We start from the raw sequence: 20000 nt of genomic DNA, 5'->3' as shown, positions 1-20000 counted from the left end.
GCACAGGACAATGTGCCCAGGTACGGCATAGCAGTTTTTTGGCTTCTTTTAAAGAAGATGTGATCGTTATAAATATTTGAGACGGGTTTTGTTCTGTATCCTTTATTAACAGGATAATTAAAGACACAGATGTTTACTGAACATGCCCAATTCATATTCATTATTAACATTAGGGGCATACAGTGTACATACAGTATAGTATGATGTACTATACATAAGTGTGTTGTTATACAGAGTTTAAGCCAGTTCTCTGATGGAATTGTGTTCTCTTGCATTTATTGTGTGTGTGTGTGTGTGTGTGTGTGTGTGTGTGTGTGTGTGTGTGTGTGTGTGTGTGTGTGTGTGTGTGTGTGTGTGTGTGTGTGTGTGTGTGTGTGTGTGTGTGTGTGTGTGTTTGCAGCAGTAATATGAGCAATGGAGTCTGGGAGCCCAGTCACACACCCACCACCAACTCCACCAACAGCAAGAAGGTCCCGGTCAGGATCCTCCACGCCGAGACCAGTCTGGAGAGGAAGGGCCGCAACTACCTGCTGGACAACGGAGGGGGCCCCCACCCCCAGAGCGGAGCCCCACAGACACAAAGCACCTTCCCCACCTCTCAGGAGCACGCCTACTCCCTCTTCTGCGCCTACTCACAGCTGCAGCACCAGCGCGAGGTGAGGCAGTGAGTCTGTGAGTGAGTGAGTGAGTGAGTGAGTGAGTGAGTGAGTGAGTGAGTGAGTGAGTGAGCGAATTAGTGAGTGAGCGAATTAGTGAGGGAGGTAGTGAAGGAGTGCATGAGTCAAGTAAAGAGTGCGTTTCTAAGCAGTCCAGTATCCTGAATATGATTGGGATATTAAAGTATCACAAATTTGCATGTGAATAAACAAACACCTTTTCCTGACTTCAGTATTCCGGATAAGCCCCTAAATTGGGATATGTTATGTGTAGTACTCAGCATCGGGTTTGGGATATTGCTACATGCAAATGCATGGAAATTGGGATATTGATGCATGGAAACACCCACACCCACTACCTTTACCCGGTACACCTGCAAGGACAGATTACTGCACGGGCCTACTGGGCCCAGTCAAGGGGCCCAGTAGTCAAGGGGGCTATGAAGCTCTACCCTCTATATTTGCGTTCTAACAACTGTGTTTTTTCAAATTCTCTCAGGGGAAAACCCCCCAAACCTCTGACAACCGACTCACACTTAACCCCTAAAACCCTGAATCCTTGTGTTTACTAACAACACCCATTGAGGGGGGGCTGTCTTGTGTGGCCCAGGGGTCAATGGAATCATAATCCGTGTCCACTTGTCAGGATTGAAAGCAGAGATTCCTTTCATTCAAAAGACAACTGGCGCAGGATAATTATTGTGTGCATCTTGCTGTGTGTGGTTACATACAATCCCAATGTCAAGTGGTAATCACCTTTCCACTTCCACAGGTACATCACGACAAGGAGTCACCCAGGGTCAGCAGTTCACCTCCAGGGGCTCCTAGCCACCAAGAAGCCCCAACAGGACTCACCCAAAATGGGCAGGCGATGAGCCCTAGCCTGGGCTCCACCACCACACAGTAAATATACTCTGAACACTAACTCTTAAAGAAGTGAAATTAACTCAATTTCAGATAACATTTGGTTCCACTCAAAATAGTGTATCTTTGGTCAGTGTAACATTCTCAATGTTAATTTCTAGTCAATATTTTGTAAAGAATGTGAAAAAATATCAAGCACTGGTAGCACCTGGAGCAGAGTGGGCAAGTAATCACTCAGCTGTAGAGTTGAAATTATACTGGCCATCTGAAAGTGGTGTTTCGCTATTTTAGACATTAAGCCCTGTTTGTGTGACTTCTGGGGTGAAGTAGAGATGTTCTCATCACAATTTTGATATTTGGTGCTGAAAGGAGCATTTGGGTATTCAAGACTGCAGCCCCCCCAACCTTTACATTGACTCCAATGAAGCACTCAAGCAATCGATCATAAAATGTCATTACACTTTCGTTTGCAGAGACATGAAACTCACTGAGTGGTCAGAGGTGGGCAGCGATACGCTGGCTCGAAAATCACCGCGAAATATGCTTCCAGAGAAGATATATTATCATTGTTGTCCATCTTCATTGATTGTATTGGTTTGACTATTATTACTCCGTGCGACCGGAAATGGGAGTGCGTTTCTTTACGTTACTTTCTATGGTTTGTATGCAAGCTGTAGTTTTTGTAGCCAGTCCCGCTCAAAGATAGCCATTCTACCTCGCTCCTTGATGTCTACATAAACAACACACTATCGCTACCTACTGGCTGGATGTCTACTGTTATTCAATGGCGTGTGGGGAAAAATAGGTCCGTCAAATGCTAAACAGTTATTACAATTTTCGGGTCAATTTATCGCTGTCTACCACTGACCACAAGGTGAGTTCCATGTCTTCTCGAACGAAAGTTTAATGCCATTTTATAATCGATTGCTTGAGTGCTCTATTGGAGTCAATGTAAAGGTGGGGGGGCTGCAGTCTTGGATACCCAAATGCTCCGTTCAGCACCAAATGTCAAAATTGTGATGAGAACATCTCTACTTCACCCCAGAAGTCACACAAACAGGGCTTAATGTCTAAAATAGCGAACCACCACTTCAAGACTGACTTTGACTGCACAGGCCTACCTAACCCCAGGCCAGGGGCCCAAGAACCAAGGGGGCCATGAGGTCCAAAACACAATTATAATCCGTCTCTGAAGACTACTGTAACTCCCCGTGTCTTCCTGTGCTCCTCCAGCTCTGGGGACCTGTGCCTGGACGAGGAGGCCAAGAGGGAGGAGCTGGCCCGGGACATCATGGGCAAGGACAAGTCCCTGGCGGACATCCTGGACCAGAGCCGCATGAGGACCACCATGGACCTGATGGGGGGTATCTTCGCCCCCGCAGGGGAGCAGGTGCCCCGGGGGGAGGGGGGCAGCGCGCAGCTGAGACGGAGGTCCACACCCAGGCAGACGTCCCCACGCAACTCGGACGAGAGGTGGGTGCAATCTCAGTGGTAATGCAGTAGTACCACTACACCACTACTACACTACTCTACACTTAGGGTCCCCTAACTCCCTGGGGAAAAGAATAAAGTACACCTCATTTGGGCATAGGGTAATATAGCTGGGGGGTTGTATTTCTGAGATGTAATTTCCTACATTTTAGGGCAAATCCCATTTGATTCCCATCTATTTCACTGACATTTTGAAACCTTGTGTTGATTCTCATGGTAACACGGGACAAACTGCATCCCATTTCAGCTCAATAGTATGTGCTTTCGTTTCTAAATACTGAGCGAATATATTCAAGGAACGTTTACACCAGTGATAGGGAGACTTAATTGATTAGCTCAGATGAGGGGTGAAAGACTGAAGTGCTCACAGGTAAGACTCACCCTGCCATGAGAACAGAGATGTCAAAACGTAAAAGTACTGACTAACTTTTGGCACCTCTCCGTGATGCTAGGTTGCCCAGCTATGAGGTGTCTCAGGAAGAGAGATTAGAAATCAGATCTTCCTCTGTTACGTATTGTATTATCAACTAGTGTGTGTTAACGTCAAGGATGCAGATGGGGTCACCGGCAGGCCTATTCGCTATTTGCTGAAAATACTCAACTACATCATTACAACATTGCTATGACAGTATCGAGAGCATTAAGTAACAGATTAAGACATATCCATTACATGTTTGGTAACAGTACTGTGCTTTAGAAAACATGAAATATAGCCCTGTTGGTAATGAGTAGTGAATTGGGAGAGCACTGTGTGTTTATGTTGAGGCATGTGCGTACAGGTCTGTGTTGTAGACCAGGCATCTGCTGCCACCTTGTGGTGAAACATAAAATCTGAACTTGTTGAGTGCAGTAGTAGTCCCAGTAGGCCTACTCACACGCACGACAGTGTTGGGCAAGTTACTAAAAAACTGTAATTCATTACTGATTGCATGCAACTGTCAAAGTAATCTGTTACATTCAAATATGACTTGTGTGCATGCGTGTGTATGTGTGTAGCAGGAGGGTGGAGGATGACTTGGCCACGGCCGTGTCGGTGGTGAGCAGCTCATCGTACTACAGCACGTCGGCCCCCAAAGCTGAACTGCTGATCAAGATGAAGGACATGCAACAGGACATGGACACACAGGATTCAGAAGACGAACTAGACCAGGACCTCTCCAGCAAGAAGGTACAACACACACACATACACACACGCACACACACACACACACACACACACGCACGCACACACACGCACGCACACACACACACACACACACACACACACGCACACACACACACACACACACACATACACACACACACACACACATAGCTGGGGGCCGATGTTCATAGATTACTGTTTCTCTACAGCCCCCCAGGGGACGTTAGGCAGCCCTCGGGTAGCGTGGAAAAGGAGACAGCTGAGAGGAGGTGCGCTCAGTTATTATAAATGGGGGACATTATTCTATTTTATTTTTTAATACTAAGGGGGGCATTTGCAGTCTTATGATGAGGTCGATGGTGCGTTTGGAGGGTTATGATGAAGTGTAGGGGGTGTTGGCAGGCTTATGATGAGGTCAAGGGCAGTTGGGAGGCTTATGATGAGGTCAAGATTGAGAACCATTGTCATAGTACAAACCCCAACTCCGATGAAGTTGGGACGTTTGGTAAACAGTGAATAAAATCAAAATGCTATCATTTTCAAAACATTTAATCTATTCATTAGATGGAGAATAGTGAAAAGACAACATATTAAGTGTTAAATCCGAGAAAAAATATTGTTTTGGGGGACATATGTACTCATTTCTAATTTGATAAATCCAACACGTCTCAAAAGAGTTGGGACGGGGATCAGTGAAATTTAGTAAACATCCAAATAAGATAAAACAACAAAGAAGAACATTTCAAAATGAATTGTACTGACGGACAATATAGGTGTCCAGGTATAAGATCATCACAGAGAGGCTGAGTCACTCAGAATTAAAGATACAAAGGGAATAATTACCATAGTTATTACATACATTTTTGAATTCCCTTTGATTTACCACGATTGAGTGTATATAAGACATATTTTTGTTAATAAAATCATTGTATAGGTTCATGACATCATGAAATATATATTGTCTGTAGTCTCACTCTAGCACTCCAGGAATTAGAGCTATTGAAAATTGACCATATTAAGAATGCTTAATGCATGAAAATGATACAGGGGTGTAACATTCTCCTAAGCACCTGAGCTCACTTGAAATAGACCCAGAAGACATGGGAAACTGTCCTTTGCTTACAGAAGTCAGCAGAAGTTGTAGAAGTCCATTCTTTTTGACAATAATAGAGCATTGCACATCCTGTGCTACAGTGTAAATGGACCATCCAACTTGTGTTAGTGCTAGCTTCAAAAGTCAGCCTCCATGATGGCATGCGGGTGCAGTAGTGCATTGGTTAAGATGTTCTCACTCATCTGTAGAGTTAAATACAGTGCTGAATGGTATAAATGGGTTTTAAACAGAATGAAAAGCCACTCATGCATTATATTTTGAAGGGAGATCTTTGATTACTGCCACATAGTAAGGTCAAATTGCATTCTCTACTATGTTTTAACAGTTTGGCTCCATCATAAGGACCAGCAGGTGATAAAATGGTGGGTTTTTGGTCAAGACCTGTCACACTATAAGCACTACAGAAAGGAAAACATTGCAAAACATGACAAGGAATACACCCACCATTTAAGCTGGTGAAATCATGTCCAAGATAGGAATTAACACTGTTTTTTATATAAAATCATCTCATCGGTTAATGTATTTAATGGTTAAGTGTTGAATTTTGTTTTGTTTTTAGTCTTCCTCGACATATATTGCCGTTTATTGTCCCCGTCCCAACTGTTTTGAGAGGTTTTGGATTTATCAAATTAGAAATTAGTACATATGTCCCCCAAAACAATATTTTTTCTCGGTTTTAACACTTAATATGTTGTCTTTTCACTATTCTCCATCTAATGAATAGATTGAATGTTTTGAAAATGATAGCATTTTGATTTTATTCACTGTTTACCAAACGTCCCAACTTCATCGGAGTTGGGGTTTGTAGATGCTTAGATGTACACGACGTAACCCATTGGCTTACACAGTATGTTTCGTCTTAAAGATACTGTGTTTTATCAGCAAGTTCAAAGCCCCTTAGTGTATCGCCCTTTTACTTCTTTACGACCTGGAACACTAACCTCTTTGTGACGTACGTTCACGTCAGCCATAAAATTAAAGAAAACAAACAAGCTTTGTTTACTAAGGCTATGAATAGACTTACACTGCCACAGAAAGGCGAAAGGCAAAGTACAGTGCAATACGTAAATTGCTAAATAACCATAAAGTTATCATATGACCCTGTCAAACATGTTGTTGATATAACTACAATTACATCATTTAGGTTCTTTGTAGTAGTAGTAGTAGTAGTAGTATAGTACGAAACAAGCGATTTGGTCACAAGACAAAAGAAGTCTACGGTCTAAACCATCCTGGGAAGCGAGAGTGTAACATGAGCTCTTTAGTCTTAAGATTTTCTTTCATTTCAGATATGTAAAACTTTTATCCTATACCTGACATGTTTCGACATAGGATAGGATAAAACCTTTACTTGCCTGAAACAAGTGAAAAGGGACACATTTGGCCCATAAGGCTTTGTCACAAGCTAAAGAAGGTTTAATGCATTTTGCCTTTGAAGGGCAGAATGGGATGGCTATCACTTTCCCCTATAATGCAATGGTAGAACACCCCAGGCAAAAATATGTTCTGCTGCCAAGTGGGCTCGCCTTGTTTGCTATGCTAGGTCTAAAATAGCCTGAAAGGCCAGACCATTCATTCTGAATTACTTCGTAATGAGCCAGACCGCCGATCGCAATCGAAAGGGTGGGCAAAGTCTTGTTGGTACTTTAATATTGATATATATGTCTAGTTTATGAATTGGTATGATAACCTTTGCAGAACAGTAGCTTTATCATATTTATCATGCATTTCGTATTCGAACCATTTTACACTAAAAACGCCTAGGCTAATTTGCTAATATCTTGATAAATTGAAAGTAAAAATGACTGTGAGGTAAATATATTTATAGGAAAAGTTGTTCTACAAAATTCTTAGATAGTTTAAAGGGCACGTTACACAGATTTCCCACTTAATTTAGTTCAGGCCCCCATTTTCACTGACTTTTCATTAAAAAATTAGTGTTTATTTCCCAAGCGAGAAAATACTGGTAGATTGGGTACAAAAATACAACAATTTTCCCAGTTTATCATCTACATTACAATACAGGTGGGGGGGGGGGGGGTTTTGTATTACAAGTTTTCTTGAAAGTTGTGTTTCATTATCCACACAAAGTGTAATGTACTTAAATGTGAGCTATTTTACATACACACCCAAATTTGATATGTAGACAAAGACCTATTGGATGAAGCAGAGACTGCACTCTTTACATAGACTAAGGATAAAGTAACTTTTTTTACCATGCTGTTGTTGAGAGTGTACTACATGCAAAGCAAAGACATTTTGGGGGGCAGGTGCTCAAGGTGGGGGCGGGGGGCATGTGGAACTTCCAGTTGCCTTGCCAGAGCAGGAGTGGGGAGCCGTTTTCATTCGAGGGCCACTTCAATTTTTATAAAGGGCTGTACTATGAACACAAACCAGGATTTCCCCCTGCAGTTAGGCCTATATTGAAGGTGGACACCTTCACAACAGACCTCACCTTCACTAGGTCCCCTGAAAACATAACTTAATTGTATTGCAAATTAAATTTCTAACAGTTCTTTACAAAACATGTCATATTCCATGTGAAACTGCATAAGATTAAAATTACATCAGGGGCCGTAAACGGCCCTTGAGACATAAGTTAGAGTCCCCACCCTTCTATTATGCTATGTTAGATCAAGGTGAATTGTCACATGCTTTTGATCTCAAGAATCGTTACCATAGATGATCATGCCAATATGGACCACATTGTGACAAAAAAAAAAAAAAGGAACTTAAAAAAGGGCCTTTTTTCGTCCAGTACGGCAAAGGGGCTGTTGCTTTAGAACCACCAAGTCCGTTCCTAGATCTGTGCATGCCAATGATGCAATCACTTGTGTTTGGAAATAGTAAAAATAAAGTCCCAAATCAACAGACTGACCCGCTCTGCACTTAAAGTAGGAGGGGTGAGGGATCACCTCACCTTCAAAGCCTTCCGAGTCCAGAGAGCAGGCCAGTAATGGGGAATAACAGATTACATGTTTCACGATTACATTATTAAGAATAAAAAAATGATGAGTTGCATTCCCTTACAGTTGCTGCTTCAGTGTCTGGTAATGAAAGTACATTTACTATGTGAAAATAAGTGATGGTTTCTAGATTCACATGTTATGCTATTCTAAAATTTTGATCATTCCACACATTACCTAGCCTGGGAGTACCCATGCTGCCTTGCACGTTCTTTTCGAACTGCTAGACGATATAGTCTGGCGTTTGCCGCCAGACAACACATTACCAGAAACCCAGAGAAAACACATAATGTGCATGTGTGTTGGAGTGGCATTGGCTGTGTGTCTGTGCCTGACAGATGCAGTGGACAGCATGAGTCTGCTTGCATTTGTCTCCTTCTGCTCAGTTATCTACCTTCATCTGGCTGTCCCTGCTGGTAACTCTTATAATATTGTCTTCGGCTGAGTTTCCCAAAAACACTTAAGTAGTAATAAGTAGTACTTAAGTACAGTATACTGACAAGGCGCCACCTCATACAAAAGTTCCATAGCCTCCAGGGATGGAAAGTAACTAATTACATTTACTCAAATTATTGTAATTGAGTACTTTGATGAGTAACTGAGTCCAAAGTAGTTATAAAAATAGGTGATTTTACTTCTACCCAAATTACAGTTTGGCCAAAGTATTTTACTTACATTTGAATCTACCTTGAGGTCTGAGTAAATTCTGAGGTAGGCAAAATTGAGATAAAGGGGAAAATCTGTCAGACATGAAGGGAAATTGTGTGTTTTTACCATTTAACATAAATTATATATTTTGGACTAATCTATTAGAATGACTATCTAGGGCCCTCGCCGCCCCATACCATTAGTCCGACAGCCCACAGACGGTACACAATAGAGTTGCAAGTAACTGGCTGGGAATAGTAGAGCACACACCAAGGACTCAAGCTGAGGGAGTACCAGCGCAGCCTGAAAACAGTTGTTTTAAAATATATACAAGAATTATTGTTTATTAACAAAATTATTCATGAATTTAATCTCACAACTGGCAATTAAATGAAATCCACCAGACTATTTCCTTTGGTAGGCTTCCCAGTCTTTGCAATTTAAGGCCCACGACCCAAACGCAATGAAATCCAGACCCTTAAGTTCAGAGTAATGGGCTGTTGTATGAATGGCTGACCCTAGCCCTGCAACTTTGCCACACCAGCACACACAGAATTTTTGTTGTCACGATCCGCCAGGTTATTGGAAGATGACTTGTGCAGAGATAGCTAGAGGTCACGAAGGGTGCTATTGAAGGAAAGCGATATAAAAGCAAACTGAAGGTAACTTTTACTCAAATCACATTTTTATTAAGTTTTTTTTTTTTTACTTTTACTTAAGTAGATTTTTAAAGATGTAATTTTACTTTTACTTAATTACATGTTTTAGTATTCTTTCCACCCCTGATAGCCTCTTACTGGAAATGGGCCTGGCGACAGGCCAATTCACTCTTGGCTGAAAACGCTGAACTACATTATAAGAACATTGCTAACATTGCCCAGCGCATGTAATGACTGAGATTGGAAGATAATTACTCTCTACCATGTTGTTAGATGGTCAGCTTAGGTCCCGTGAAATGCGGAACTAAGGGGCGGGACTTACCAAGCTCTATTACCATTTTGGTGACAATAATGACACCAAATAATGACAATATCTGTTATAATAGAGGGACTGCGTTATGGCGTTAAAGGCGGCCGGGGTACACCACATGACAGTTGGAGTACACCACATGATGGTTTTCTTGAACTACTTTGTACCCAGTGTGAGTACCACCAAGCCATGAGGTTATGTGATAGGGTATACAGTATCTTTACTTGAAATACTAATTTTCTAATGTAAGGGGGAAGAGGCTAGGGCTACAATAGAAAAGTAAATACAAAAATAATCATAAAAACACAAAAGGATGTGCAGGTCGTGGAAAGCTCAGCCTTAAAGCTCACGATGAGTTCAGAGCTCTTTCAAACAGTTTTTTCATGAGCTGGGACGGGACTGGGAACTGTCCATGGACCTATTCGTGAAGCATTTAGGTGCCAACTCTACATAGCATCGACAAATACGTAGACCATAAATACAGCCCGCTACCAGCTTTTCTGCACTGAGCATGGAGAGTGTGAATCAAGCCAATTTCCACCATGTGAGGACTAGTAGTAGTAGTAGTAGTAGTAGTGTGAGGACTACCTCCTCATGCAAGCTATGTGTGCCAACTATCAGTCTGGCATCTGGAAAGCAAGTCTTCAGCAGCATTCACAAATCCCAAGCCCACTTGACCATGTCTGGGCCAACGATGAAAATGTCCATCTCACTATACAGTGGATGTGGGGATATTCAGCCCCTGAGGCAGTGTTACAACTGATGTCTTGCAAGTACAGCCATCAATGTAAACTGCTGGATTGCCAATGTCTGAGAAGTAGCTGGAAATGCTGCACAACCCTCTGAAAACTTCAAACATGTGTATATCAGCATGAAGAGGATAATCATGGTGACATATTTACAGATATTTACTAGACTGAGTCAGATCCTGAGGACTGAAATAATGCTCTTTATTTATTCTTGCTGTTGCAGGAAAAGTTAAGAAAAAAAAGATGTTGTCATTTTTATCACATTTTGTCAATCACATATTGCTTTGGTGATTCTATTAGGTCAATTGGTATGGTCTAACAACCTCTTTAGGGTCTTGATTGAATGGAAAGCATCCCTGAGGAAATGTAGGCACCCTGTGTGGTCAACAAACTGCATAATAACAAAAAACAATACAGTTTTCACATTTCCGTTTTACTGGTCCACCATTTCAATGCATGATCATTCACTAACTACCTGTTTGCAATGGTTATCATGCCATGTTAATGTACAGTATGGTTATCACATGTTAGTATGTGTTTGTTCATTATGTTTTTTGTTTTTGTTTTACTGTTGGGGAAAATGTAATAATAATCAGCTTAATAAAAGCAAAAACGGATTTCATATTTTATCACATTTTGTCATTCGCATATTGCTGAGGTGATTCTATTAGCCTATTAGTGTGGTCTAACAACTCCTGTAGGGTCCTGATAGAAGGGAAAGCATCCCTGGGGTCATTTAAGCACCCTGTGTGGTCAACAAACTACATAATAACAAAGAACCACAATACCGATTTTTCACATTTCCATTTTACTGGTCCACCATTTCAACACATGATAACTACCAAAAAGCTACCTGTTTGCAATGGTTATCATGCCAAACTGTTAACTTGAGATGTCCAAGAAGTCAAAAAAACAGATTAGAACTTGCCCACCCGTTCGATTGCGAGAGGTCAATTTTTGGCTTCTGGCTCAAGGCCTATCCACGAATGTTCTGATTACGCTTTTCTGGGGAGGGTTTTCAGACAGTTTTCAGACAACCGGTGAAAAGTGAACGCACTTGGGAGCATAATATACGTCATTAATGTCAACTGTCAGCGATTGGTCAGAGCTCATTTCAAACCAGAGCTGAGCTCACTCCTCCCGCCCAAGTCATCCAGGGCACGGAGGACCCAGACCTAAAATGAATTACAAAGTAATTAATGTGGTCTGGCAAAACCAGGCTAGGTCTAAAACGTCTTGACGTGAAAAGATGCAGTTACTTCCTTTTGGCTTTTTAGGGCCACCATGTGGTTGCTCGGAGCTGTTTATAGGACCTATCTATGGAACTGGGTCGTATCTGGGTGGCATCATCATAGGCCGAGGTGCAGAGTCATTGACCTCACGGGCAGGTGACAGTTTTTGAACAAGACAACAGTGAAGGGAAAATCCATATTTACAGATCAAAAGTCCTGTCACGTGTTGCTGTGTAATTAGTAACACCCTGTTTATATTTACGGAATAAAGGTCATTTTGTGAATGGATTTTTTTTTTTAGCCCCTTAATGCGCGCCGTACCTCCAGTGGCACGCTGTACTAGTCATTGAAATGTAACTACCACAGCACTACAATACTATGACACAACACAGACCCTTCAGTAATGCACCACGACTTGGTCATTACCATACTGGTAACAACAAATGTATAAAGCCGCGTCTTAAGGGGTTAAATGGCATGATGCACACGAGAGGCTTCCGGAGGACATGCAGGAAAACAATATTGAAGGTGCACTGGGTAGGATTGTGGCCAGATTAGGTATTGCAACTATGCTGCTCATTGAAACTGTGCTGCCTATTGCCAAATTTAATCTTTTTGTGAATATTGCATTGGTCCATTGCAGCAGAGCATGAATATCAATGGGTGGCTCCGACAAAACTAGAGCTCTCCCTTAATCAGTTAGGTCAGTTAGGCAGTTAGGTTAGTTAGTTAGGCAGTTAGGTTAGTTAGTTAGGCAGTTAGGTTAGTTAGTTGCTGCGGAATTCCACGGACATCGCCGCCATTGTACGGGGTTCTATTGAAAACAGTTGAATCGAACTTTGGCAGAGCAGCGTTCCGCTCTTTGTCAGAACTGGTGTGCAAAGGCCCTGAACCAGAAGCTGCAGGTTCTGCAGGAGGACATTCTGGACAAAATGACTAATATTCATGTATGTGTCATTACTTTAATACGGTATAATAATAATTACTGTAACCCATTTTCCTTGTGTCCTGCAGCAAGAGTTGATCAGCAGTCTGAGCCAGAAGCTGCAGGTTCTTCAGGAGGCCCGGGAGAGTCTTCAGGAGGACGTCCAGGACAACAACGCGCTGGGCCAGGAGGTGGAGGCTACCGTGCAGGCCGTCTGCAAGCCCAACCAGCTGGACAAGTTCCGCATGTTCATCGGGGATCTGGACAAGGTGGTCAGCCTGCTACTGTCGCTGTCCGGCAGGCTGGCACGCGTGGAGAACGCTCTCAATAACCTGGAGGAAGGAGCACTGCCAGAGGAGAAGGTGAGGAGGGTGTGTAGAAATAGAACTGAATATGTCTTTGGGGAACAGATGAAACTTCTCGCTCCAACTTCCCTGTGAAGAAAAACTAAAACCCCCCAAAAAACGGTTACAATTTTGATTCAACCAGCGCAGTATCAAATCAGCTTATCATAAGACAGGTCCAGTGCTATCTACAGTTTCTGTAGATAAAGTAAGCTTAGCAACTCATGTCTACGGGAGCAAACAAAACCATGAAAAGTACTGTAACCTACTTAATGAATGTAAAATTCACCAGAGTGCAAAACAGCTATTTAATCCCGTCCTGTGATCACTTGTGGATTGATGCTAATGCTCCCATTTACTTACTTAATTACTTACTGCAAATGTGAAAATCAAAAGAAGGGGGACTGTTCCTTTGAAGATCAGTTAATATCCACTCTTCTCTCCCATCAGCACTCCCTGACGGAGAAACGGCGGCTACTGATTCGCCAGCACGAGGACGCCAAGGAGCTGAAGGAGAATCTGGACCGGCGGGAGCGATTGGTCTACGACATCCTAGCCAGCTACCTCAGCCCCGAGAGCCTGGCCGACTACCAGCACTTTGTCAAGATGAAGTCAGCCCTCATCATAGAGCAGCGCAAACTGGAGGACAAGATCAAACTGGGAGAGGAACAACTCAAGTGTCTGAAGGACAGCCTGCCCCTGGAGCAGAGACTGATGATGTGATGGGGGGAGAGAAGGAGGAAGCAGGGCAAAGAGGGAGAGAAAGAGAGAAGGAGGCAGCGAGGGAAGGAGGGAGAAAGGGAGAGAGAGATCCTGGGAGGCTGCCAGCACTTTGTCAAGATGAAGTCGGCACTCATCATTGCACAGCGCAAACTGGAAGACGTCATCAAACCAAGTGTCTAAGAGACAGCCTTTACCCTGCACGAGAGGTTGATACTGTGTGGGACGGAAAAGAGAGATGGAAAGGAAAATAGAGATGTAGGGAGGGATAGAGAGCCATGGAGGGATGGAAAGAGAGAAAGAATGAGGAAAGAAGGATAGAAAGACATTGTTGAGACATATAGGGACAGGAGGAAGATGAACAACGGAACGACACCGACTGAAAGAGAGGGGGATCATGGAAATAAAGAGAGTGAAAAGAGATAGGGAAAAAAAGTGTTGCTGATTTGTGACAATACCTAATTGGATATACCTGTACGTATGTGACTGGGAACTTACAACAAAAGAGGACGTTTTGACAGAACAAAAGGAGACCTTCACAGACGTGGAAGTCATGAATCACAAAAACAGAATGTGACTCTCAATTTGTTTGCTTTTATTATAAAAACTGTTGCACATGCAAACGTTGCTTTTCTCAAAGGGAGATGGTTTGTGGGGGGGGGGGGTACTTAGAGAAGGGATGGGTGTAGTCTGTGAGATCCTAGTCAAGTTTCTAAGCAATAAAATATAAAACAAGCAACAAGCTTTTAATGTAGGATACACGACTGGATTGAAGATGTGTTTATTACATTTTGACTGTCCTTAAGATGTATGTTTGTCTCATTCTTCTGAAATGAATATTTTATTCAAGGTTGTATTTTTTGATGACCCTCAACATTGCTCTTTCAGAGATGCTGTATTTTGAAGATTGTATATATAATTTATTCAGAGATTTATTTTAGGTTTGAAACAGAATGCAATATTTACCGGTCGGTGCAAAGTTGCTTGTTGATTGTAATTAAGGGTTCACATAAAGATGATTATATTTCAGCTGTGTGTGTTGTATTTGTCACCGTTGATTATTTTTTTTTACTGTGTAACAACATTACATACGTATTGTGCATTTAGGTACTGCTTCTAAAAAATAGCATTAGAAGAGGCTGCTTTATGTATATCCATAGAGTTCAATATCCATAACGATTAGGACAATTGCACAATACAGGGTGTGTCAAAACTTAATAGTTAAGCTCCCTTGCTGTAGGATACAGGTGTGGATGGTGGGTGTGTACAGTATTTCTGCACAAGAGACTGGCATTGCTTTATGATTGACATCCAATCATCCTACCATAAACATTCATCAGGTGTGTCATATCCCATAGATACAGTACCATTATTTTTATCTTGAAAACAAGCTTAATTCTACACATATTTGCCTTGTGTGTGTGTGCTGTGTATTAGTACAAGAGAGACAGGCATTTCTGTGTGATTGACTTCAGTGTTGCCATATCCAACTCCATTTCATCACCAATTTCAACAATTTATTTTACATTTTTGAAATCGAAGACATTTTCCAAGCACACCTATTTACGTTGTGGCTACACAACTTCCTGGTCAGTTTTATAGCACCAGTGAGTCTGGCTTCTGGTTGTTGAGGAGAGGCAGGGCCTGAACTTCCCCCTGGTAAATGTCAGTCATTTACTAGACGCCAAATCTATTCCTGCCTGCCTGCACACAGACATACTACAGAGCGGTGGGCAAGGTAAGGATGTGATCTCAGTTGTCTTACGGGAAGGCTTACAACAAGGACACCTATGGATATACAGCAAGGATGACTCTGAATGTGGACACTCCTAATTTCAAAACCTGCACCAAACATCACCAGGTAATATGGGGAATCTACTATCAATCAAGTTTTTTTCATACAATGATACGTTTCAAACCTGTTTGTTTACAATAGCTATAACCATGTGGTAATGTTGTCCTGACCTACAATGTGTTTGTTAGGTGGAGGAAAACTGTGTTCGAGTGTAATTCATCCAGAGAACTGAAGTAAAAACTTATAAGCAACTGGACCTATTGAAAAGAAAGCTCTAGATTAAAAAAAAACAGAACTGAAGTATCTGACCACTTATCTTTTTTTAAACTGATAGAAACATGTCTTTGCTATTTGTACAGCAAACATGTAGGGGAATATCATGATTCATCATAGACAGTACTTCTGGCCAGTCAGTCCTTGCAAAAACACATGACAGAAAACAACATTGCTTAAATCCAGTAATCCAAATGTCAAACACAGAGCTTCAAATCACTCTGAAACTAGAAACATCTAAACTGTTGTTTATAAAGTAAATACAGCATAGAAAGGTAGGTAACAACAAATCAGGAAGTGTGAGACAAGCCAGCAACCCTCACCTCGCCTATTTCCTATCAGATTTTTGATATCACATGCCACCAATTACGATTCACTTTTATACTCCCTTATACTCACAATTGGGTACAAGGTCTGCTCTATCTTTCATCTGTTGCCTGCTCCATGCTTGCTTGCTAGCTAATTAAGGGCTTTCACCAGACTACTGCAAAATACTCAAACTGTTTATAGTGTTTGATGGTTGGTTTTGAATCAATGTGAGTTGACAGGGAGGCCTATGTATAATGTTCATTATGTCTGACTGTTTAAATCAACATTTGAGATTTTCTTTTACTTAAGGCATGTAAAAGTTTTATATTTCACCTGACAACCTGAAAACCTGAAAACTTGTACATGTCTTGAGTAGAAGAAAATCTCAAGTGTTGACAGGTAGGCCTATTGTGACGACCTGCTTTCAACTACAATGCACATTTAAAAAAAAAAAAAAGAAGCAACGGTTTTCTCGTAGCTGAAACATTTCCAGAACTGGAATCAATGTCACCAATGTGAGTTTACAGGTGTTGTCATGGCCCACTCTCACCTACACACATTTTAATAACACGCTTTGTGTTGTTGCCTCTCTGAAGGGTCCCAGGTGATTTGTTTACCCCCCCGTAGCCAGGCGACGTGGCCAGACAGGTGAGACCAAGCCACGAATAATGAGAGGAAGCAGCTACTGTGGAATCTGAGCTGAGCTAGAGGGAAGCAGAAGTGTGCTTTGTCACTGAGGAGGAACAACATTTGTCCAGCATACTCTGTGTTTTCAACTCTGTCCGGGGAAAAAACGGGACATTTCAGCAAACCAATCAACCATTTTTCTTGTAAGCCTTCATTCAGTGCCCTGGATTTTTTTTTCCTCTGGGACAGACCACCAAAAGCCCAGGGCAATTGTTTAAATCCAGGACAGGTGGCAACACTAATAGGCCGACCTGTGACCATCAAGACCGCTCTCTCACACGCCTGGCAGGTGAGGACCTTTATGAGTGCTGGCACTCCTCCATATTAGGTGGAGGCCATGGGCCTGTTGAACTGACCTAACAACTGGCGTGGTTTGCTGAGAGAATCAACGGAAGACCAGCACACCCGCTGCCATTGATCTATAGGAGCGCTGGCAGTCTTCCATGCATGCCAATGTCACCATGCATTGTACTCTCAAGTGAAGAACAAGGACCCGTTGGAGAGACCAGTAAAACTGGAGTCGATGGTGGATACAGATGACTTGGTGTAATGACTAAGGACGGAGAAAGGCAATTGCAAGACTGAGAACATTTCAGTTGTTCGCAATGATAAGTTTACACAATTTTATTTCAAAAAGGAATTTGCTAGACTGAATATAATATATGTTCAGGTCCATGTCTTTTTTTGGGTAACGTTCAGCCATCGAATCTGGCTCAGCAGTGACGATGGCTCAGTATTTGGCTCACACGGTCAACGCCCAGCTGTTCGGCCTGGGGGCTGGCACTGTGGGGTGGATCCTCACCATGGTGACCATAGGCGTGGTGCAGTGGCGGATATGGGTAGTGAGTGACCTCAGCATCATCTCGTCCGGGTATGCTTGGGTGGGCCTCTGGAAGGTCTGCTTCTACAGCCACACGGTATGTATTGTTTTTTGTTGGTGTTTTTTTCTTTTAATGAATGAGTGTCGTGCGTATTTGACGCAGTGATTGTGAAGCCCAAGACAAATCCCCCCCCCTGTGTGCTGCCATGGCCTAACGTTTCACCAGACCCTGGCATCACATTACCCCTATCCTCTATCAATTACACTGGCTTCCTATCCATTCACATATCCATTTCAAAATTCTCCTCCTCGTATACAAGGCCCAGCACAACCTTGCACCCTCCTACATCACAAGTCTCCTCACCCCATACAATCCCACCCGCACACTACGATCCACTGACTCACTCCTCCTTACAGTTCCGTCCACACACCTGCGCACCATGGGCGACAGGGCATTTAGTGTTGTTGGCCCCAAACTTCGGAATTCACTTCATCAGTGTTCTACACTGTCTATTTTCAAATCTAAGCTCAAGACACACCTTTTCACTTCTGCTTTTCAAATTCACTCACAGGCAATTCACCAGTTTATTTTTTATTTTACATATTATTATTTTTTCCCCTCATTTTTATTTTATTTTCAAATGCATTCTACTTATTTTTTCTTATTTTAAAACATTTATTTTTATTGTACTTTTATTTCAATTTTATTTTGGCATTTGAATTACTCTCCTATTGTTAATTCACTGAAACTTTGTTATACTTTCCCAACTGTTATGTATTTGTTTTGATTGTTAAGTGTCCTTGGTATTTTGAACGGCGCTCAATTTTTTTTATTTATTATTATTATTATTATTATTATTATTATTATTATTATGTTTCGGGGGGTTGTAAGGTTTGAATCCCACCTTTACCTCTCCCTACACCTCCATCCATGGCTGAAGTGCCCTTGAGCAAGGCTTCTTATCCTACATTGATCCAGGGACTGTAACCAATACACTGTGAATAACTGTAAGTCACTTTTGATAAAAACTACGTGTTATGTAATAATTCTAATGTAATAAAATGCATGCCTACTCTACTCTCTCTACAAGGACCTGGCCTCCAAGTACAGTTCCCTGTACTGCCAGATGATGGGCGTCTCTGACAGCTTCGTTCCCATGGAGATCGTCGCTGCCCGAGTGCTGATGCTGGTGGCGCTGGTCCTGGGTCTGCTGGCCAATGCCAGCACTCTGTACGGCCTGAGGAACATCTTCTTCGGACTGGGCAAGCACAGACCCATCCGATTGGCTTTCACCATTGGGGGTGTTCTTCATCTATTGGCCAGCGTGAGTTCCCTCGTACCCCTTGGTCTCAACATGCAGGCTGTGTTCACCAATCAAAACATCAGCTTCCCGGAGAACTTCTACATGCCGTCGGCACCTCTCCAGCAGCATGTGGGGCCGGCTATTTGTATGGGCCTGTCAGGTGCCATACTCACAGTGGCCACTGGGGTTATTTTCCTCTTCTACCGGTTCCCGTCGAGGAGGATACACCCCAAGGGGCAGGCATCAGGGACTGGGGGTGGGCACGACAATCCTGCCTTCCAGTCTGAGGAGTAGCCTGGGAAATCCCATGCACAATCGTTCCGATCCGAAAGACAGCTTGGAGTCTACCCTTAGCGAACCGACCAGATCATGGTACATGTCTCTCTCCAATGAGAGAGCAGGGAGACGTGGAAAGGCGATGGCTGCAGTATGATTGGTTATGGCTGTGTATGCCAAATGATACACATTCGTAACGTCCAATAAACAGCCATCATCAATCATAAACCACACACCCCCTACGGGATTTACAGTAGGCAGGTCTCCAGACCGTATCTCACTTGTGATTAGGTCTGGTGATAACCGGGCAATCGGAGGAGCGCATCGCAGTGAGTGACTGGAAAGAAAAGAGGCTGCAAAAAGCTTCGAGTCCATTTGATTAAACCTTTACTTTTGCCTAAAATCACCTGGATTAACAACCTGGATAAACAAAATAACTGCAATAACAATTTTACAGACATCTAGAAGTGAAGAACATCAGTAGCCCCTTACCGCAGACGGGCAAGTCGATGAGTCAATTCAATCTTAACTGAAAACACTCAACTACTGTATACCATAACAACATCGCTAGGCAATGCAGAAAGTAACAATTATGACTTCATCATTACCATTTTGGTGACAATAAAGGTATAACAAAGGCTCTGCGCTAAGGGGTTAAAGTATCAGACAAACATGTTGAAAATCTGAATAATCCTTGCAATGGGTAGGGATCAT

At 42.4% G+C, this 20000-nt stretch overlaps 2 protein-coding genes across 2 annotated transcripts in view; both read left to right on the top strand.

Annotated features, from left to right (window-relative positions):
* The window catches only part of LOC134460184 (protein Shroom2-like), a 61371-nt gene extending 46716 nt beyond the window's left edge, over positions 1–14655 (top strand). Inside the window, exons 7-13 of the mRNA XM_063212636.1 lie at positions 1–20; positions 401–656; positions 1429–1559; positions 2754–2993; positions 4008–4179; positions 12848–13120; positions 13553–14655. The exon at positions 1–20 is cut by the window's left edge and continues 802 nt beyond it. Coding sequence (XP_063068706.1) covers positions 1–20; positions 401–656; positions 1429–1559; positions 2754–2993; positions 4008–4179; positions 12848–13120; positions 13553–13825 — 1365 coding nt within the window. The 3' untranslated portion in view covers positions 13826–14655. The remainder of the gene's footprint in view (positions 21–400; positions 657–1428; positions 1560–2753; positions 2994–4007; positions 4180–12847; positions 13121–13552) is intronic.
* A 900-nt stretch (positions 14656–15555) lies between these two features.
* Positions 15556–20000, top strand: part of LOC134459973 (claudin-34-like) — a 5632-nt gene continuing 1187 nt past the window's right edge. The window contains exons 1-3 of the mRNA XM_063212477.1: positions 15556–15683; positions 16796–17803; positions 18798–20000. The exon at positions 18798–20000 is cut by the window's right edge and continues 1187 nt beyond it. Of these exons, the coding sequence (XP_063068547.1) occupies positions 17612–17803; positions 18798–19304 (699 nt within the window). The 5' untranslated portion in view covers positions 15556–15683; positions 16796–17611 and the 3' untranslated portion in view covers positions 19305–20000. The remainder of the gene's footprint in view (positions 15684–16795; positions 17804–18797) is intronic.

Source organism: Engraulis encrasicolus, chromosome 12, assembly GCF_034702125.1.
Source record: "Engraulis encrasicolus isolate BLACKSEA-1 chromosome 12, IST_EnEncr_1.0, whole genome shotgun sequence".
NCBI classification, from domain to species: Eukaryota; Metazoa; Chordata; class Actinopteri; order Clupeiformes; family Engraulidae; genus Engraulis; species Engraulis encrasicolus.
The sequence above is the reverse complement of the archived record's forward strand: the minus strand, read 5'-3'. Positions and strand labels throughout refer to the sequence as shown.